General features: G+C 41.0%; 1 protein-coding gene across 3 annotated transcripts in view; it reads right to left on the bottom strand.

Annotated features, from left to right (window-relative positions):
* SPTLC2 (serine palmitoyltransferase long chain base subunit 2) overlaps window positions 1-22,060 on the bottom strand; it is a 74,472-nt gene extending 52,412 nt beyond the window's left edge. For all 3 annotated transcript variants that reach the window (XR_007631546.1, XR_007631547.1, XM_050336535.1), the window contains exons 1-5: window positions 21,925-22,060; window positions 11,152-11,346; window positions 4,411-4,565; window positions 3,218-3,366; window positions 2,755-2,879 (exon numbers count right to left, since the gene is read on the bottom strand). Coding sequence is in view for 1 of the 3 variants with exons in the window: in XM_050336535.1 (XP_050192492.1) it covers window positions 2,755-2,879; window positions 3,218-3,366; window positions 4,411-4,565; window positions 11,152-11,346; window positions 21,925-22,035 (735 nt within the window). In the remaining 2 variants the exon portion in view is untranslated. The remainder of the gene's footprint in view (window positions 1-2,754; window positions 2,880-3,217; window positions 3,367-4,410; window positions 4,566-11,151; window positions 11,347-21,924) is intronic.
* Window positions 22,061-23,015: the final 955 nt, after the last annotated feature.

Below are 23,015 nucleotides of genomic sequence, written 5' to 3'. Positions count from 1 at the left end.
GGCTAACAGCAACTGGAGACAACACTACTGGGATCTAGAAGAACATATGACAGTGAAGATCAGACATACCACTGCATCCTACAAGGCAGACAAGGAAACTAAAGTGAATGCCACATTTTACCACAGAGTGCTACATATATTAATTGTGTAATTCAGTCCTGAGCACTTAATTTCACAACCTACCAATACATGGAAATTAATTTGCTTTCTTACAACAACAAAAAGATCCTTCAAGCATCATTGCTCCAATTTAATTGTCTAGCCTCTATCAGTCCAGAGCTATGACAAAAAGCTCTGTGCTACAGGCATTAGAGAATGGTGTGATTAGCTAATTAAAATAACTATATTAGCGACATTTACTCTAAAACAGGCAAGTTTCAGAGTGGCTACTGAATAAGTAATTCTCAAATTTCATATTATCTGGAGTCTAGATGCAGCATCCTTGGCAGTGACTATACTAGGCAGCTGACAACTTGGCAATGAATAGAAGGTCTCTGCTGCTGAAAACTTCCAGGTGTAGAAAGACCTGTTTTTAGTGATGCTTTAACAGTGCTAAAACACAACTTTCAGTCTACACCGTTTTCAGCATCTGCTTAGTAGAAGCTGCTGTTAACAAAGCATAGTAAATAAAGATCAATTAAGTAATCCTGATGAAGCTTTTGAGTTCCTTTTGCTGACTAATGCTGATCATATTATGGGGTAGAAGTGGATCTAGGATAATCAAGTTGTATTTGTTGCTATAAAAAGAGGATTCAGTAGCAATATAAACCAAGTGCTTCAGGATTCCACAGAGCAGAAATGGAAGAGGTTGTCCAATATTACATCTGTGTGAGCAACCGTATTGCAGTAGCTTGTTCTAAGCTAATTAAGTTGCAATATAGGTGTCCAAATACAATACAAATAATTATTAACTTCAAACATATCTGCAACTGTCAAAGAAACTCCTTTTGGCCAAATGCAGATGCCATTACTGATTATATTTGCCAAACCTCCAAAAATTCATGTTGCAAGCAGCTTTGCAATGGGAAATGTATGTAGGACCTGCAGAGCGACACAAACAGTAGTTTGAAAAAATAATAAAAGCACCTAAGAGTCTAATCAAGTATGGGAATCTCTGAGCTTTACTGAGAACTCTATCAAAGCATTGCCAAACAGGTTGTGCACACACTTAATTGTGTACTGGCTGGTGCCAGAATTCGGGATTTATGTGAGTCCTTATTTGCACACAATGAAGAAATCAAATGTGCAGTGAGAAGCAACTTCAGGAGGCCAAAAAAAATCATTCTGTCAACATTATGAACTTCAAAATGGCTCATTTGACAAGAACTCTTTTCTTCAGAAGCGTGCATCTTCTGTTTGAAGTATAAGAGCATATATACCTGAGTATAAGGGTACTTGTAGTGTTATGACACAGAAGCTTCTTACTTATTTCAAGTGCACAAAAACTAAGTATCCTCATGACTAACACAGTACAGACTGCTGTATCCATCTATGAAAAGAGCTGTTTTAGTAAAGGTGTAAATGAGGTGCATGAAAACAGGTATGTTACATGCCATGAAATTTACTGTTCAGATTTTCTCAGTGATTGTAAAACCTGTTAAAGTTCAAATATGAAAACTCAGAACCTAAGAAAGGTTTTTTTCATATGGTATTGAAGATAGACAGTGGGCTCCACATACACAGAGAAAAAGATGGAGTGGTAATTTGTACTCACAACAGTCAGCTATCTACTTAAATGGATCTGACAGTGTGTTCTGAATCTTAAAGGTCTCACCGAAATCATTAATGATTTTTCTGCTGAACAGAAAACTGGAGAGATGTGGAAACACAAACAGCCAAAAAATGCAAGTAAAAGGTATGTCAGAAGTACCACATACAGGAAGACACTACAGCTAATCCAAAAGGGAATCGCCAGGAAGAAGAGTTGCAAGGAAGAACAAGGCTGAAAATTTATAATCTGTAGATATCATAAGTGGAATAATTTACAAAGTGATCTCAAGAAATGGAAAAATAAATAAATGAAATAGGAGGCAAATAAGCAGAGACAAAGAATTCCTATAGATTAGTAGTATTAGGTTGACAGTGAATTATTTTCAAAAGAGGAAACTGTTCTAGTACTTGCAGTATTTTACTCTACAGAGGAGCTAAGAGAAAATACATTTTGCATCAGAAGATGCAAACAAAAAGTTCTCTTCCATTTCATTTTCCAATAATTAAAAAAGCATAGTTGGAGATACTGGACACTCAAGACTACACTATCTACTGTTTTACTGGGCTCACAGTAGACATGAGTCCTTACAGTTGACATTGTATCTCTCAAAGAACTTTTTTACAGGGATTTTGTTCCTTCAAAGGGAGGATTTTTCAGCTGTCACTCAAAGATAATAAATTCCCTATGTGCCAACATGCAATTCAGCTTATCTGACACAGTCACTTCTTAGTGTCTCAAAAGCATCAAAATACCTTCAGCCAATCAGCCTGTTAATCAGCCATTATTTCATAAACCAGTGAGTAGCCCGAGGAAGCAAGCCCTAACATATTAAGCTCTCTCCCAGACAGACAGCAAGTTCTGGGTTGCTACTGGTCCCATGGATGCTGTTTCCCAAAGAGATTTGCAGCAAAGGTCAGACCTATAGTTTCTATAGAGAATATCTGCAGGGGTTGCCACTGAACAAAAACAAAAAAGCAGCTTTTAGAAAAATTAACCAGTAGAATCTTTGTTAGACGAGCTTCTGTCCATGACTTAAGCCATACCTTGCCCACTAAAGCAGGAATGTTCATAGAGTTGGTTGCAAACCCCATTCCATATGCCATTGCAGATTCCACACCTAGGAACCTGGCAACTAGCTTTTCCAGCTCCTCATGCTTGTCCAAGTTTCCTGCACACAAAAGAGAAATTCAGAGTAAGGAAAAGCTTTTGCTATTGCTAAATTCTACAAGAAGGATTTCCACCAACCAAGCTACTCTTACTTAAAGGCCCATAAGGGAACACTGAAAGAAAAAAACACGTATGAAAACATAAGTAAGACAACTGTTGTGCAATATAAACTAAACCCAGGAAGTCAATTTATCTTCACTGAAGTAAAAGCTTCTTTACTGGTCAGACTAAAGTTCAGTGCTGGAACAACTAATGTTTCAAAGACCTGCAATTACAGGTACTGAGATTACAGACTTTGGAACATACATTCAGGGAACATACTATCTTCCTCCAACTTACCCATCTCCTGCCTAGTGCTGCAAACCCCAGCTCCATATTGGGATAGAACTTTAGCTGCTGCTTCTTGGCAAGCCCCAACATTCTGTGCAAATCCAAGGTAGTTGTAGGAACCCATATTAATAATGTCTTTTATCACTCTCCCTGTATACCTGTGTTTTAAAAACATCACAAGTTAGGGCATAGACAATTAAAAAAATTAACTACAACAGAAGATTATTATTTCACTTTCCTAGACTATACACTGAAATGTTAAAAATCAATAGAATCAACCATTAAATTATTTCAGTACTGCCACTCATCATCAAACTGCAACAACCAGTGAAAAAGATTCTTTCCCTATCTTGCAGTCTCAAATTAATTCCTAGAAGAGTTTGCATTTAAAGGTGAATTTGCAATCATATACAAAATTGCTTGAGGCTTCTCAAACTATTTGTTGTTTCTCTGACATATTTCCCCCTCCATTCCAGAAATATAGAACTTTTCTTTCAGTTACAAAATACCACCTCTAGATCAATTAACTTGGCAGCCCCTCAAGCGGGATATCCTCTAACCACAGAAAGGAAACACATCTGGCATTGCTGTGCTAACACTACGTGACAAGGAGATTAAGGAAGAAGTTTAACAGAAAAAGAAGTTTTAATTCTTTTACCCTTGAAAGCCAAGGAGAGACATAACCAGTTTCACCAAGTACTATGTGGCAAACCTCTTCACAAACTCGTGATATGTCATCTCCAATCTGCAGAAATCTTTTCCTTGTATTTCTGATTTTGTTTCTACAGACTATTTCAGTTCTGACTCAAAACAATCATGTTAAATTCAGCTCAGGCAGCAATATTTACTTCAAGTGTGAGAATTCATTCTAAATAAACACCAAGTCACAAATAGCAGCGCAATCCAGAGTACCTACTGCAGGTTCTGTTCACCATGCACAAAGGTATCAATTTTATTACAGGTCCATGCCCATGAAATCTTAACAATCAGGAACCTTAGTAAGTAGACAAAAGATTATATACAAATTATCACCTTGGAGGCCAAATGTGTTTCAGAAGAGCAAAATTCATTGATTCGAAATGCTGGAAAGCTCAAACCATACATAATACGTTACTCTTTTAACGTCACAGCCTGCAACTTGCTCTTACAGACCCTCTATTTCAAGACAGGTGTTGCAAGTGTTTTCTTGAATTTGGACTCACGTGAATGTCCAGTTATAGTCATGGGAAACTCTCTCCATCATGTCCACTTTGGCCCCTGGCACACTGCAGATTGGACGGTTCCAGCTGTCCCGAATGCGCATGTAGAGGTTTCTGTTGTAGAAATTTTCAAAGTCCTGGTACAATGGGACAAAATCCTGAAACACATCAAAAGCACTCAAAGTAAAAGGAAAATATGTATCACAGCAAACTAAGAAGAAGAGGAATAAGTCTTTTCTGTCATTCTGCTGTAATGAAAAATATAAAGAAAACCTGAAACATACAATAGCCCCCTTCTTGAAATGTTTGGGCATATAATCTTTACAAGAGAGGTGTATTCAACCTTCAGAGTTAAGCAGAGCAAGGGAACGTGCAATTGTTTCTTGGCACCAAAGAGTATTATGCATTGCTCTACTGAATACACAAACACTTTGAAAACTGAGGTACTCTACCATATGTCATTCTATGCATAAGAAAGGTATTTATTATAGCAGCACTAGCATTATTATACATGCTACCCTTAGAAATTTCCACAATTTTTTGTTTTGAATAGAAGCTAGTAAGCTACATTATGGCATCTCTCTTCTGCACCGCTTATCAGAACTGAAGTCCCCCATGATTTTTATGAATGAGCATTTCCTGAATTTTAGCTTCCCTTCCAACATTTTCAGGAAAAATAAGTGACTGCCTTGAATGGATAACACAAGAATGTCAAACTAACTGTGGCAACAAGGACATCTGAACGCTCAAGAACATTTTTTTCTGGCTCCAAAGTCACAAGATTTCCTTTTTACTATTCAGTTCAAGAAAGTTTGACATTGAGTAGTGATAAGAATGCACAATTCATTTGCTGAAATTTGGTGGGGAAAAAAAAAAGCCTTTTTAATAATCTACAAAAGGAAAAAGTAGAATTTATGACAAAGGTAAGAGCCAGCAGAGCATTTCTTCCTGTTTTTCACAAGAAAAATGCCAACATGTTGACAAGCATTTTATTTTTGGTAACAGTATGATGAAGACAGAATATCTGTCTGAGCAAATACTACAGTGTCAGACATTTGTGCCACTGGAGCAAAACTGGGAGCATTTATGGCAGGTTTTTAACAAAAATACAAACAGATGGGCACTGACAACTTCTTACTTACAATGCTTGCCTGCAGGAGGAGTGCTTTTTTCTTTACCTTCCTATTTTAATGATTTAACAACTTGGTCCTTGCCATTTCGAGTAAAGGAACCACCCCTTTGCATCCTCCTACCAGCAGCTGCACAGGGAAGACCTAGCCCAAAAGTGCCACCTTCTGAGCAGACATGGTTGCACCTAAGCCCCCTTCTGATTTGCCTGTGCACAATGACATGCCAAAAAAGCACAGTTATGGAGAAACAAACCTAATTTAGCTAGTGATCACTCTTCCAAGGAATCACAAGTATGTCCTTTCTCAGCAAAGAGAGAGAGGGAATAAAATTTCTATGAGCTAAGATGCACGGAAAGGCAATTACTTCTTCCATGTTCCTGCCCCAATTCATGACACAAAATGGAAATCATTATCTTCAATTGTTAGAAACCCTCTGCTATGTTATTTGTAGAGGGGTGGGAGAAGTGAGATCAAAAAGAAACACTGGCACATTAGAAGATCAATACTTGAGAGATTTGTTATGTCTAATTATAACCTACCAAGATTTTTCTATGCATTTTCAACTACTGTTAACTATCTCTGCATGAGAATTCAGCTCGGCAATAGTTATCCAAGCACATCAACTATGTGACCCAAGAAACAATTGATATTTTAGCCAAGGTTACTGGCTAGGAGAGGGAGGCTGGAAATGAGTCATTATACCAACTCAAGCAGGTATGCCTGGGTTGATTCAGTCCAATCTCACTTCAGATTACTCATCAGATACAGCATATTTTCTTCTGCTACCCAAGCTGACAAAGCCAGAAGAGTAACAAGCTCAACTGGTGAGATAAAGACAATCACCCACAACAGGTTGACACCACCGGTATATGCAACACAAATATGATCTTACAAGCCAACAGTAGAACTAAGTTCAAAGTAATTTAACTGTGAAATAGAACTTAATGGATTGTGATGAGGAAAAAATATGTCTCAAAAGTCTACAAGAATTCAAGGAACAAATTAAGGGTAAGGGAATTAAGGTCTAATATGGGACACTAGCTTTAGTTTTTTGGGGTACCAAGCTGTAGGATTACAGCTTGGTACTCCAAAAGGGCTTTAAGTGAAGCATCAGCATAATACCAGCTCCTTTGCTGCCTGTACATGCACCCCTCCCTCCGATAAACAACCCTGAGATAGCTCTCTTGAGAAAGTTCCTTGGAGTTCCTTGGAATAGGACAGGCAGGAAGTGTTATTTTGGCATAATGCAAAACTGGATTGTCTATTTCCTCAGTAATCCTAACCTCACCGAGGGGTTCTCACGACCCACCCATCTGAGAATGCAAAAAGAGAAATGGTAGGGTTATCACGCCTTTATAAACTGACACCGACTTTCAGAGTTTAAGAGCCCTCTTTTGGAGTCGGCATATAGGACCAGATCATGTGCTGGTTGTTTTAGGGGTTGTTTTTTTTGGATGTTTGTTTGTTTCCCTCCTCTATCCTTCTACAGTGTGGCATTCCAAAAGACAGTAGAGCAAAAAGACCACTTGAATTCCACATGCAAATTTAATGCTTTCACTCTTTGAGCCAAGAAAAAAAACATCTGAGGAGGAAGGGGGATAAATTCTATCAATCCATACTATTTCAAATTTTTGGCATATGCAGCCACAGTGCTCTGCTGCAATAGTGTCCGACTGCTGGAAGCAACCACTAATGCTTTTAAATGGTCTTCAGACCTTGTTATTTTTCCAGCCTCATCCAGTTCTCATCCAGTTCTCATTCTCTAAAAGACTCTAAGAATACCAGTCTGAGATTAAACAGTCTGAGATTTCATTTGGAGGAAAAATATTCCAGGAGTAAGTTGATTCTTTGAGTAATTTTCAGAGTAAGCACTGTCAAACAACTGCAAAAGGTATACTGCTAACAAAGGAGGGAGCAACGGCAGCATGTTCTTCCATTCATGGCGCTAAAAAATCCCAAATATCTCTATTCCTGTCAATTTAAGCCTAGAACACATCCTCTATTAGAGAGGTGATGCCTGATGAAGAAACCTAAACTCTAGTGGTCTCCCAGAAACCTGAAAATCATAGTAATTTTAAGAAAGAGCCAATTAAGGAAAGAATAAAATTCTTCCTTGGGGTGCAGCACCTTAGTACAGGTGATTTGGGATCCATTACTTCATTGTACTGTAAATTAATACTACAACAAGTGAAGGTCATAATGAGAGCTTTGTAGGCATTAGCTTGGGGCACAGTGACATGCAAATGCAGTGATTATGTTCCTTTTATTTAGAGCCAAGTTTTCACAACATTGCACCTAAGCTAACAAATGGTGCCATGAGCACCAGCAGGGCTTATCTGCAATTCAGATAATGCACTCCCTGATAATGCATAACTGACTCTGAATAGAAATCAAGTAGACAATTGCAACAAATTTCAGGCCTCTTAAAGGAAGCAGAAAGACCAGATCCATCTCACTGCAAAAAGCGGAGCAGGAACTGTAGGTAGCCTTTATACTGTCAGGTGGCCTCTGATGAGCTATACAGAAACTAAGAGAACACTGAACAAAAGACTCTAGTTTACTGGCCCTGAGACACTCCTAGAGCTAGACTCCTGTGAACAAGTGTTGAAAGCCCCAGATGCTAGAAACACGTTCTAACTGGGCAAGCTACAGAGTATGGAGAGGTATGTTAGAGAGTTACCAGCCCCATGTGCTCCCAAATACAAACCAAGCATGGTAATCAACAGGCAAATCAGACTGGAAGGAAGGTAGAAGTGATTTTCATTCTGCCTATAAAATCCTAGAAGCATTTTGCAGATTTAACTACATTGTATGACCAGACAGTATACTAAAGTGGGTACGCAGAAACTGATTCTAAGGTAATTAAGAATTGTTAGCCTTGCCACTTACCCATGCCTAAAACAGACTGGTAATGCTTCAGAGAGGATGTGCTACACAACACTGGTTTCCAGGAAAAGCCCAGCTGGATATATTTTAAACAAAGCCAAAACCCATCAAGCTATTTCCTGGAAATCAGTACTAGCAAAGTCTATCACTTTTCACCCTCTTGTGTTCCAACAATGAGGGAATACTAGGTTTTCTTGAAATCATTCATATCAATGCACGGCTCTAATAAATTCCAAGCAATTCACCTCTGTCAGAGACAGTCCTAATTCAGACTGGTTCAAAATCCTGCTCTGCTCTTTAAATTAGTTTGATCACTTGCATTTTCTAGTTACAATGCACAGAATAAGATTATAATGTTAAGTGACAATTTAAGGAAGGATTTGCTCTACTGAACTAAACTGCCCTCCAAAACTCAGAAAAGCTGAAGGTGGCTTTTTCTCTTGTTTTTAATACTACATTTTGAACCTAAGTTTATGTTATGCTTCTAACTGTGATCACCTTCATAAACACACCACAGAAAATTCACATACTTCAAGTCCATGACTGCCAGAACAGGTTAATTCAGCCCTTTACAAAATACTTCCCCACACTATGTAATTTTGTTATGCTCACAAAGGAGGTTGTCACACACTGTTCAGCTACATAGCTACTCCCACCGCCTTTGCTTTGAGCTTTTCACCTAAGCAATTATGAACTATTTCAAAAAGATAAGACTAACCCTTTTGCTTAATACTTAAGAAAATAATAATAATAATCTAGCTGGCTCTTTAGCATTTAAATAATAAAAATGTTACTTTCCACACAGAGGTCACAAATCTGCCAGAAAGTACCCCAGGGTAATCACAGGGCTCCTCTGATTTGAATGTATTAATAATAATAATAATAATACAAAAGGTGAGGTTTGGGCCTTTGCTGCACACGAGTATCTGCATTCTCTTACCAAAAGGTGATTGGGCTGTCATCCAGCAGCTTGAGAGATTCAAATATTTAAAAATCGTGAGAAAATCACTTCAAAACAAGTCATTGAGCACATGCCTCCCCCCCTCGCATCAAAAAACCCCTGGCTCCCACACTAGATATGCTGCAATATGCTCTCGTCAATTCATTTGCAGGCAAACAAAGCTTAAAGCAGCAAAGTGTGAAGATAAGTATTGTATATTCTAGACCTCACATCATCACTTTTCTATTTGTCTGATATCGGAAACAGCTGTTACAATCTAAGCACTAGGAATGTGATTTGGGGAAGTACACTAGGCTGAGATTTCTTCAACACCAGAACTTTTTTAAACAGAATTTCCTGTTTTTCATTCTTACGCAATATTCACTGGCACTTCTTACTAGCTCCATTCACAGACATCCTATGTACAAAACAAAACCAGAATACATCCATCTCTTCATGGAAGCTGTGACTGACACAGAAACTGAAAGGTTTTCAATCCATCTGTCTAGAAGGTATACTTGTTAAGCAAATCTCTTTCAGGGTAAGATGCAATGCTGAGTTAAATTATAAAAAAATTCAGGGCTAAATTTCTTTTAGGACTAGGATAATCTGTTGCTAACAAACTGTGCTTCAAAGTCCTCTGGAGGACTGTGAAGTAATTTTAGGCACTGCTTAGTTTACTGCATCTTAGCTAATCTACTGTAAAAAGACATGCACTGTACTCCAGTGATGTCTCAAAAAAAAGTCTTCAAAGGAGCCTTCCCTCTTTTACTTCCTCCCTGCCACCCTTGTTTTATTTGTTTGCCTTATTGACATGTTCTTCCTGCCCCCCCTATTTTCTGCTAGCCAACTACCTGTGTGGTTGCACAGAGAATCAGAAACCAGCAACTGGAAAAGGAACTCCCTTTACATTTTATAAGCCAGATTGGCTCCTCAAAGAAGTTGAGAAAAACACAACCCAAATCATCAAGAGTAAGACCTTTGGAGAAAGCTCACTAGTAGTCACACTGTGCTAAGAGGGGTCACATTAAGAGTTAGCAATGAAATAGGTTGTGAACTTCAAGTTTCAACAGTAGCATTCATAACAATAATCAACTCCTGTGGAGAATAAAGACCTCTAAAAATAATTTATAACTACTCAAAACCAAAATTACCTATTCTATACTAACTGCTGAAGCAGGCAAGACCTTTCACCTGGTAACAGAAACTTCTGTGAATGGGTCATAACATGAATGAATTCTTTTTAATCACTATCAGTGAGGCGGGAGTCAGTACCTCAGACTACTCACCAGCTAACCTGCTGGTGTTCTGGACTCCAAATTTAAATTCATACAACTTGTACTCTCGACCTGACCCACAAACTTCTCTTCACAACTGCTTCAGCTAAAGAGAATTAATAACATGTTTCTAAATCAAAATTCAGCCACCAGAGCAGCATCAGAAAGACTCCCACTGGTGTTATAAACTCAGACCAGATCCTTTGATAAGGTTTTCATTAGCTGCTGCTGATGCCATACACAGTCTCCCCCAAGCCCTTGTTCCTGCAGCTGGGGCATTTCTCAGCACGTTGATATAACTGTTGAAGCAGCTTTGCAGTGAAACAGATGAGGGAACTGCTCTGCCAAAAAATAGCCCAGCTAAAAGAAACAGTATTTTGTTTAATGACACAGCTGTACTTGTATATTATTTAGGGCACTCAGAAGAGAAGGAAAGCAGCAGAAAACTTTGAACACCACTGCTCCCCAAAGTAACACTCAAGCCTCAGCAACACCATTTCCCAGTGGTTACCTTCTGTTCTTCTCTTTCTGTTGCATTTTGACATTTCTCAATCTTCCACTGCCGCATGAAATCTCGCAGATATCCAAAGAGAGTAAGAACACCATAGCCTACGTAGGTCAGCACAGCAACCAGCATTGGTGTTTCTTCAAAAGCTTCATTGAAAGGCCTTTTGTATAATCCTCCATTGTGCACAATGTGATTTATCTACAGTAAAAATTTAAAGAGAGGCAGTTGAGGTATTAATTCAAGACAGACAGACAGGCATTCCTGTAGTAGTCCCCCAGCCTCTGATCAGTTAACAGGCTCTGCATCCCACCCCACTCAGCAAAAAGTGCTTCCAACTAGGTTCAGCCTTCACTGATGAATATGTCAGTCTCCATACACAGGGTTGCAAGTTGTTGACATAGCCAGTGTCAAAGCTGCCAATCTAGTGCAGTTTAATCTAACATTTCATTAAAGTTATTTAGCTTACAAAGCTATACAGAGAGCATTGCTTACATCAAGGCCAACCAAAATGAAAAAACTGCCTTCCCCTTCACAAAGAACTAGGTAGGCACAAATAACAGAATAGTGATGCTTCACAGGCTCACTACAGAGAAAAAACAAAATAGAAAGTAATAGCTTTATTGATCTAAACAATGTATTCTCAGGCTTGGAAGCCCATATTAGTGTAACAAAACAAGTATAATCTATGTGTCTCTGTTAGCCTAAAGATGCTGACATAAACATTGTACTCATCCATGAGGCAGACATGACACCACAGACAAAAAAGTCATTGTATAGAGAGTCTCAATACTGCATATATGTCAGCACACAGAACAAAGCAAGGCTTTCTGCATAAAATCCACACTAAAAGTCATCTTGCTACTTACATATTATCTCCTGAAGGTAAGAGCTTTACTAGCTGCGTAATACATGCAGCAGGTCCATCTCAAGTACAATTACTCTAATACATTATATTTCACAGAATTACAGAATATGCCAAGTGGGAAGGGCCCCACAAGGATCATCTAGTCCAACTCCCTGTTTATGACTGTTACAGAAAAACTTCATGGCTACAAGGCAAGTGATCACCCAACATTAACACTGGGGGAAAAACATAATGGTTTTAACTTTACTTGTTCAAAGAGTTAAGCTAAAGATCATATCTCATAAATCCAAAACACAGAAACCTAGTCATTAGATGCAAACTGCTACTGCCATTGCTAAAAGTTAAAGAATGGCTGCACTATAACAGAATAGCCACATATGAAAGAACACTCTCCAAGACATAAAGCCCCTATTTGTAGCACAAGATATATATAAGAAGAAATGCATTTTTTAAGATGTACTAATCTTAAAAGTCACAAAGAATCTTAAATCACAAAGAAACACCTCAACACCTAGGAAAGAGACTGAAACTAAATTCATCCTCAACAGCAAACAATTGCTGAGGGGTGCAGGCCAGCAGACAGAATAAAACCAGTTATTCACCCATGTCACTCCCATTATCATATGGGAAAGTAAGGCAGAATTGTACTAATCTCTGCAATGGACAATGAATCAAAGATACACATACTTGCTGGCCTCACCAGACAGTGCATGATTAGGAAATCTGCTCATCTCAGGTGCTGGAGCAAGTCTATATTTCAAGTCTGTTACTAATATCACAAAAGTAATTTTTCAGAAGCAAGGGTCTGCTCTGAGGATATAATTATGCTATAGCTATGAAGTCACTTAGTATAAACTGCAACAGCACCTTCCCTCCTGATAGTCTTTTCTACCTCTTCCCTTTTGCTAACACAGACATTCAGAAAAAAATTAACCACAGCAAACCCTTGATTTGGTCTCCATAGTTGTGGGGACTTTACAACTGCTGTGTAAACACAAAGTGTGGAAAAAAACCAGGAAAGACACAGTAGGAACCTCTCTTTTATCAGCAGCACTTATGCCAAATGCAGATAACTAATGCAGTGCTTTTGAGGCCAAGTTTAATGCTCAAGTAGTGGTAGTTTAAGTTAGAAAATTACTATGCTTTGGAACAACTGTAGGAACACTTATCACATTGCAGCTCACATGCTGGCAATTTAAAGCTTTAACAGAGGCCAAAGGTTCACACACCCTTTTCTTCATAAACGGTGCCAGCCATAGAAACTGCCCCTGCCCCACTCACTCCCACTTTCAGCCATCTGCACCAGCCTCCAGCTTGCACAACTAAAGCTAATCTGATTATCATCATAGCATCCCTGCAACACTGAACTGATCCAGGTTGAAAATATAATTGTTCGCTGAAGATTATTTGTTAGACCATAATAGTCTTTACAGCACTGCTCCATAAAGTCATTCTTAGAGCTCAGCAAACAAGAGCCAGTGGCTGTTGGAGAGAGAGGAGGGACAGCAGTACCATCATGACAATCACAGAATCAGTGAGCCAAGGCTGGAGAAGAAAAACCACAAAAGCCACCTCTTTTCTATTACTCTCAGGATTGCTTAACTGTATCACCATGGCTCAGCCCATGAAACCATAGAATTTTATTGCATCCAGATCTGAGAAAGATCATGCACCAAAGCTCCAACCACTAAAATTTCACAGCTTGATGAATTACAAGTAGAATTTTGCATCTTCAAACTGACAGATCAGGCTGTGAATAGCAGCTGTTCATGGGCAGGCACACTACATATCTGCTACCTGTGGCTGTCTACTAACAGCAGACAGTCTACTATCCAACAGATTTCTGGATAAACAGATAGAAAACTGGTACTGACTACTTTGCAAATTACCTAGTATCAAATAAATAGACATCACATCAAAGCTTTTAATGTATTTTCCAGAAAACTGGAAGTTCATCTGGAAGAGAGGAAAGGCTACATCCTAAGATTATGGATCTGAAGTTACCTAATACCAAAAACTAGCTACTGAAAAAACCCCACAAACAAACAGACCCAAATCTGTATGCATATTTAATCAGAATAAAAACATACCAATCTTTTCCAGGTCTTTGGAGTGCCTGTGCTTGTAACAAATGCTAAAACTAAACAAATTACTCCATACGGTCAAACCCAACATTTTACTAAGAAAGGTCCTTTTAGGAATACCTGTATTGATTCAACACATACTCCAATCAGTTTCACCTCTCAGTGTTCTACCCATGTGCTTACAAATTCTTATATTCACGTCTGCTACCATATAAACTGAGAAGCTTCTATGTCATCCTAGCTGAATCAAAAATTAAAGAAATACTCTGAATGCAGTCCCACAAACTCTTCATGATGCATACAGTGACTGTGAATACACATTAGAATTGACTACGGAAGAGACATTTGTAGACACATTTTAGATACAAGCCTATTTATTTTTCTAAGAATGCCTTATAAATCCATACATTAGCCCTCAAATGAAGGCTTATATGCAAAAGAAAAGCAAGCCTATTTCCAGAGATCAAGAAAGAAGGTAGCTACAGTTTAGTGATTATTTTCCTATTCTGGGGAGGGGAATAAAAAGGCATGCAACATTAAAACTTTTATGGTTTCAACAAGCCTTATGATAATAAAGTGAGCCATGACCTTTGAAGTAGAATATACAGCATAGCCAACTGGAGACTACAGAGAAAAGTCAGAGTTCACTTACACACGTGGTTAAAAAAAGCTCGTGTATGCTCACCTACATCTCTTTCCTATACTGCTCAGACTACATGTAAAAAGAGGAGTACCATCAGTAACTCAAGTGCAGGAGAAACACCAGAGAGCACCATGCAGCTGGTTACAAAAGGCAGCAAAGAATCAACCACAGGTAACACCTGTGTTAGGCCAAGCTCCCAGAGAAGCCCATCACATAAAACAATATTGTAACAGTTACTGAGGAGGAGCATACAGGTACTGCTAGAAAGGACTTCATTGGTCTACGCAGAACACATCAAAGTCTGATTATAACCACAGATCCCACAAGGATCTTCTACTCCCAACTCCTGGCCCAACAGCACAACTCCAAGAAGAACTCCTTATATTTTAGTGAGTTGTCCAAATGCTTCTTGAACTGTCAGGCTTGGTGCTGTGACCACTTCCCTGGGGAGCCTGTTCCAGTGCCCAATCACACTCTGGGTGAAGAACCTTTTTCTCATATGCAGCCTGAGCTTCCCTTGACACACCTTCAGGCCATTCCCTTGGGTTCTGTCACCTGTCACCACAGGGAAGAGATCAGTGTCTGCCCCTCCTTCCTCTCATGAGGAAGTTGTAGAGTGCAATGAGGTCTCCCCTCAGTCTCGTCCAGGCTGAACAGACCAAGTGACCTCAGCTGCTCCTCATATGGCTTCCCCTCAAGGCCCTTCACTGTCTTGGTAGCCGTCCTGTGGACACTTTGTAATAGTTTTACATCCTTTGTGAGAAGACAAAAGCCATGTGTAAACACAGGAACATTTGCAGATGCTACTGTAGACAGCACACAAGATTTATCACAGGACTCTGGGTACATAGCTTGCACGGTAGGCATGCAGTTTGGGGAGGGAAAATGCTATAAAGGCAATAAGCATGGCACACAGTAAGAGAGAAATGCACTGTAACTGATTATGCTGCTACCCCAGGAAAAACCCAGCACTCTGTATTAAGAGTCCATTTCTTTCATGCTGCCAGGAAGAACAAATTCAGATGAACCTGACAGACTTTATGTAAACACCTTAAAAAGATTATGCTGGGACACAACTTCACTAAATTCTTACTAAAATTTAGTAGCTTCTCATCGCCACATACCACACGTACTGCAGGAATTTTAATAGCAGCTTTGCAGCTTCTGTTTTTTAGAAACACAATGTGGAAGACTGCTTCCATGAGTATGCCTCCGTATGCAAAAGTGGTCACATTTATTAAAAAGCATTGAGGGAACTGACACTACAGAAACCACAGCAGTGAGAACTCCACAAAGGCAGTTGTTCTAAGCTGTTAGGGTATTCTGTGGTAATGTTACTGTTGCCTCCAGCCCTTTTCCTTCCACTGCTTTGCTCTTAGACTTCAAATCTCAGACTGTTGCATAGGTAAAAGGACCAAGTATTTACTACCAAAATTAGAATTAACTGATTTGAATCACATTTTAATCTTTCAAAAAAAAAAATCACAGGAGAAAAACTTGTTTTACAAAACAGACTTAACACTCATATTTTCATAATTAAACATTTGTTCTTGTTGACAGATATTATCAAATATTTTTATTTGCAACTAGTTACTCCAAACAAATTTGACGGTCCTTTGTTAAAATGCACTTACCTCGTCCACACAAACACAGCGTAAATCTCCATAATGTTTAAGTGTTGCTTAGGGTTTGGGTTAGGGGTTTTTTCCTTCCCTTTAGCAAGTAAAGGATGCAATTAAATTTGGGGGGTTTGCTTGCTACACATGGGTACATATGACAATTTGAACCCTACTGAGAATATACTTTTTTCCCAACAGTTTACCTTAAATTACTTTAAACCTTGTGTGTAACTTTATCCAGTACATTCAGTAGACTTTAGGTGTACAGGATTTTGACAGAGAATTCCCAAACTGCATTGCTTAATTACTAAATATGCTTTACAATAAAGATTTCCAAAGACAGCACAGGTCTGCAGTGGTTCCCTCACAAGCCAATCTCTAGGCTCTCAAATACCTCTGAAAGCATTCCTAACATGCTTTAGAATCTGCTCTCATTTTTATGGACATTAAACCCCACTACATCCTAAACTTTCCTGCTTTCTCAATGATAAGTATTCTTCAAAACTATACTTTTCCACTAAACAGTTATTTTTCTAGGATTCATTTTTTAATGACGGCAAACCAAAAAACTGGAAACCTTGTTGAAGACAGGCTACTGTTTTATGTTCCACCTTAAGAAACTGAAGCCAATAGGTAATTCAGATAAAGCTTTTTTCCCCTGCAACAAATTGAAAACATGACATTTAGAAAAACAATGTTTCTGCTGTATAATTAAGAGAGCAAAATGACATATCAATGAACCTGCATACATTTATAACAATTTCTTAGAGCATTTAAGGCTTATCACCAGCTAAATTTGGAATGACAATCCCAATATAGTAAATACATTATAACACTTCACCCAAACAAGCTTCTCAGTAGCACATATTCAAATCTAAGAGAAGCCTGTCACATCAGCAGCTACCATGGGCGTTTGTTTTCCTACCAGCACAGATACACAAATTCTCAACAAGTACAACACTGGCACTACATCTACTAATTTAATATGATCACCTCAAATACTCGTTTAGCCAGGGAAAATGCTGAGTAGCTATTCCTTCCACAAAGGCTTACAGTCTTTTACAACTGAGTTTGGTATTAGAAAAAGATCCTTGTGCACAGGTACACTCTTTCAGAAATAAGAGTTCTGTCAATTAAAACATCTGAACGAGGTTGCAGTCTTTTCTAGGTCAGCCAATTTTCTTCTCCCTTCAATTTTAGGTTACTGACACAATACATGCAATCATAAAACCATGCAAGAGGCAGAAAGTAGTAACTTCTTTCCTCAGGTCTGATGCAAGCCTCAGTACGTGCTATGACCCTAAAGGCACACATTTTTACAGGGGTTCAAGGATTAAATGCGAATGTCTAAACCTTGACGCTCCCCTGCAATCCATGCATTTATCTCTATAAGCAAGGTTGGAAGGGACTTCCAGTGGCCAACATGTCTAAGCCGCAGCTCAAAGCAGGTCTAATTACAACAGGTTGCCAAGGGCCATGTCCAACATATTCTTGAACTCCTTCATGGAGTTTCAACCTCTCTGGGCAACTTCATCCAGTATTTTACCACCCTCATGGGGAAAATTATTTTCCTTATATGTAATCATAATTTCCTATTCTTCCAAATTACATTCATTGCTTCTCATTCTATTGCCACACACTTCCAGGAGTCTGGCCCCATCTTCTCTATATCCTGCAGCCAGCTACTTGAGCTTTCTCTCCTCCTAAGGTTGAGCAAACCCAGCTCTCTCAGCCTCTGTTTCTTGGGGACTCTTCACTGGATTCACAGATTGATGTGGCTATGTCAGCATCTTCCTGGGAAGCTCAAAACTGGACACAGTTTGCAAGATGCAGTCTCACAAATGCTGAGTAAGGGGGAACAATCACTTCTTCATGAGATTTAGTTCTTCGGGATCATTATTTTTCATCAGAAATATCTGCATTTAAATTTGCATGCAGATATGAAAAAAAAACCACAATTCTGTACTAAAATTCTTTTTTATACCAATGGACAGAGCAATTATTTAACATCTTCGTCTTATCCTAACTTTCATCTGAAACAACGGCATATTCACATCACTGCTACCACCAACTCACTGTAGCAAGAAAAACTTCCAGTATATGCTGCAGTCATCTTTTTAAGTGTGCTCTCCCAAAGAAGTTACACTAACCTGAATTCCAGCAAAAACATGTAAAAAAATCAAGATGAAGCCATTCAGCATCCTGAATGAAGGTCCGTTTAAGATGAAGCTCCCCTGCATCCTGAAGCACCCCAGGAGATGAACCTACAATCAATATGATTGCTCCCTCTAGGAAGAGCAAGCACAAATCACAGGACTACACAAACTGCTTTCTGCATGTACACACCAAGGCTATCAGAAAATAAAAATACCTGTGCTGCCCATTTTAATAGCTGTTAGAATTCAGGGCTTTTGACAGTTTTAAAGGAATGCAAATCCCACACCACAGTCCTCCCACTCTACTCAACCAAACTATTTCTTGGCTTCCCGAGGAAGTAGTACCTTGTTTACAGAGGCATCTAAGCAATAAGCTATCTGGAGGTTGCTATAGGCATTTGATGACCTTCTAGAAACATCGGGGAAATTAAAATTCGTTTATATGCCAGCTCCTATCTAACTGACTTGGAGATACCAGGCACAACAGAAATTAGGAACTTGATATCTCAAACCTATATTCGAAGTTATTTTTTTTTGGTTTGAGATTATTTCTTCAACTTCTAGAAGCATAACACAACCATTCTAAGGTGAGAAACTAAATTAAGGAGTGGATAATACAACACTACTAAAAATCTGTTCACAATAATAGGTAGATTCTAATAAGTTATCATGGAAAATAAGGGCACCTTCTCCCACTAAATAAGTCCCAATCTCCCTATTTTAAGCAAGAAAATTCTTTTCAGATGCAGCTTTAGAAAACCATTAGTCACTCGCAAAATACTCCAATGGAGAAATAGATTCCAGTTTAAAATTGCATTGCAGAAAGAAGCAATTTCCCTGCACTTTTTATTATTCCCTCAAGTGTCTTGATAGATCCTAAACACCATTTTTCTATTGAACTTGCTTAATACTCTCTCCAACAGAACAGACAGATATAAAAAGCAGATCATGCACAACTTGAAGAGGTAACTTCACTGTTCTTTTACTTAGATTTGCATACTTTCTCCTGCCCGTGTTCGTTTCCTCACATCATGACAATACCCTTTGAGATGTCAGGTTTTCATCTTACATAGTGCAGCATTACACCAAAGCTTTAAATCACTTTTAAGACCATCCATAGATTACTATTCTTTCTAACCATGAGCTCTTTTAACTGTACAGTCAGAAATCAGTCACTTTTCTGCATCTTCCACAGTTTTTAACTGCTATATCATTCTTGAACCTCTTTTAATTAAGGTGTTCATAATGAGATCGTTGCGTTCACTGAATTTGAATCTCTAAACAAATTAACTAGAAGCAGGACCAAAGTAAGTTGAACATAAGACTTCTCAAGAAAGGAAAGAGCTGTTACTTATCTTAGTATTTCAACAGAATGCTTTTTAACATGCTGAAATCCTAACTTCAAATAGTCACTTTCCTAATCATTGATGATATTTCATTAATCTCCAAGGTAGCCTAAGTCAGTTACTGCACAGTCTTAGTAGGCAGCAATGAACCCCATCATAGGCTTGTCTTGCAAAAGCACCATTCTTTTCTACTTTTTTTGTTGTTTGGGTTTTTTTTCTACTAAGTAGGAATTGCACTCTTGCATGTAAGCTGCCTCCTTTTTGATACTTGATTACTATCCATTCCACAGACCTCTTCAGTTGCAGATTCTCAAGTGCTGCATGTGGTATGTACATAGTATATACATATACAGACAAATATATTTCACACAAGTAAGCATTAACATGTTTCCCTTCTCCTGTGTAAAGACCCAATAGCCAAAATTCAAAAGGCAAAGGACCAATTAGGTACTCAAATCTGTGATGCACCATCAACCAAATCTTTTGGCAGCTTACCACTATTGATGCTATTTGAGAAAGCTGTATATGATTAGTTTCCCTAAACAGTCACTTCTTCCAGTCCTGTTCTAACATTTAGACCCTCATTTTGAAACTTAGCAATCTGGCCCACATAAAGCTATAGAGAAAAGAATGTAAGACTCTCAATTATAAATTTTTGCTTGACTAGCAAGCAGCTGCCATAAAGATATCAAATTTACCTGTACCCTTCTTATATCCTCTGACAATGCCGCTACATTCTGGCTTTTTTTGGTAAGATTTCTTGTGACCACTTCTCCAATAAACACTCTCCCCCTTTACAAACAGTTATCCCAAATACCTCAGGCCTCCAAAACATATCTGAGCATAGTATCACATACATCTCATAAAACAGCAAGGTTTTTCCTCAGTTTGACATCTATAGTTTTTCCATTGAAATGTTGGATCTCCCATGTTCTCCAGATACACAGCTGAACAAAATCCTTGAGGAAAAGGCTTCCTTACTCCACTTCTCTATTCTTCTGAAGTAGAAGAACATAACTGTATTTGGACCTTCTTCTTTAGAAAGCACAGTGTGGGGAAGCACCCAGAAAAGAACACTCATCATCACCATGCTTGGTCTTAGCTCAAAGATTTACATCTAAGGTTTCACAGCCAGCAGTGCTTGGTGTGTGCAAGGAAAGACTACCAGTGCCATAGCTCCCCACAATCTGACACTGCTGCCACGCCAAGGTGTCCTACCCTCCTCCTCCATTTGTTCACTCCCAATACTGTGCTATCACCTCCCAAGGACCAGGGCAAGACTATGAGCATCCATACAGTGACAGAAATACGGTAACTATCCTGAGTTAAAGACAACTCAGGGGAAAAAAAAGTTTAGTTTGACCCGGCAACAGTTCTCAATCTGGTTCATGCAGTGAATGCACAAGCCTACACTGGAAAAGCAGAAGGACTGAAAAAACAGAAGCAACAGGAGGGATGACAATGGAGGAAGGCTCTTCTCAAGAAGCATCCAAGGAAACAGTCTATTACATACTTCTGGTACTGACTCCATAAGAACTATTAAGTTCCTTACACTAGAACACAAAACTTGAGTGCTTTGCAGAGAAACAACTGGCAGCCTGAAAGCACAAATACACACTCGCATCACAGTGCCCACACAGCCGGACGGGAAGTGCTGCATCAACCTCCAAATGTGCTGTACAGGGAAGTCCCTGCTCAGGGCTACTCGTACCCACAGCCCTGTGCATCGAACCAGGAACCACAGAACAGCGGTGAAGAACTGCTAAACTCTTCTCTTCTAAAGCACAGACCTAATGTGTTGTAGCGAGGTTTACGTTCAAAGCTCTGCCGCCAACCAAAGCCTTGCAGCAAAGTTACAGCCGTGACTCGAGGGCCACTCGTTTCACACCCATCACCAGCCCGGCGAGCGAGCACCCCGGGCACTGCCTTCCCGCCCCCCCAGGCGAGGGTCGGGACCACAGCCAGCCCAGTTCCACCGACGTCCCTCGTACCCACAGCCACACCTCGGTGGCTTCCCCGGCCCCGCCGCCAGCGCTCCCCCCGCCCGGTGCCCCCCCGCACACCTGCGTTCCGTGCGGGCCGCGCACGAAGCCGTTGCGGAGCGCGCCGTGGGCGCCGCCGCAGCCGTTGGCGCGGGGCCGCTCGGGCCGCTCGGGCCGCTCGGGCCGCTCCATCGCGCCGGCCCCGCCGCGCCCGCTCCGGCCCCGCCCGCCCCGCGCGCCGGAAGCGCCGCCACCGCTCCCCCAGTGGCCCGCGCGTACGTCACGCGCGGGGACGGGCCCCGCCGGGGCGCGCCGGCGCGCGCGCGGGACAGGCGCCGGCCGGCCAATGGGAGCCCCGCACGGCGGCCGGGAGGGAGGGGGCGGGGCGAAGGCAGGGGCTCATCCAATCGCAGAGCGGGACGCTCCGAGGGAGGCGGAGCCAGGGGTGAACGCTGTCCAATCGCTTGGCAGAGATGGACAGGGAATGAAGAGAAGGGGATGAGCTGGCCAATCACAGCGCGAGGCGGGAGGGGCGCGCGAGCGGCGGGTCCGTCCAATGGCGGAGGGGGGCGGGGCGGGGCTGAGTGGACTGTGGGCGGGGCGGGGCGGGGCTGAGGCGGCGGGTTGTGGCGAACGCCGAGCGGGGAAGGGGTTACCGGGGGTCGTGGCACCGGGGGCGGCCGGGCCGGGCTGGGCGGGACGGACAAAGCCGGAGACAGGGGTTTTGGCCACTTGCGGCTGCGCCGCCCCGCTCCCGGGAGGGACCCAGAGCGCCTGTGGGCTCTTTCCCGCTTGCGGAGGGGCAGCGCGGCGCGGGCCGGTGCTGCCGCCGTGCCCGTCCCCGCCGGGCAGCCCTCAGCCCTGTTCCCGCGGCTGGAGCGCGGAGAGGGCCGTGGTGGGGTGAGGCGGCCGGGGAGCCCCTGGCTGCTCTGCGCTGAGGGAGCTGATGAGCGAAGCGGTTCCCCTGAGACCTGGGGGGCTGCCCCAGGACGCCTCGTGCTGTGCCCTGGTAAAGGCATCCGACGGAGAGCCCCGGGTGAGAGCTCCACGTGGCCTGTAGGGGGACGTAGTTACTGTAATGCCCTTCCGAGCAACTCAGGAATCCGCCCGGATAGTGAAGGCCCGGGCAGGGATCCCCGCAGACAAGCCCCGGGCAGAGCTTAATCCTGTAG

The sequence above is a fragment of the Myiozetetes cayanensis genome, unplaced genomic scaffold (assembly GCF_022539395.1).
Source record: "Myiozetetes cayanensis isolate MyiCay16 unplaced genomic scaffold, myiCay2020 scf6-25, whole genome shotgun sequence".
Taxonomy (NCBI): domain Eukaryota; kingdom Metazoa; phylum Chordata; class Aves; order Passeriformes; family Tyrannidae; genus Myiozetetes; species Myiozetetes cayanensis.
This window is presented reverse-complemented; position numbering and strand designations above follow the sequence as displayed.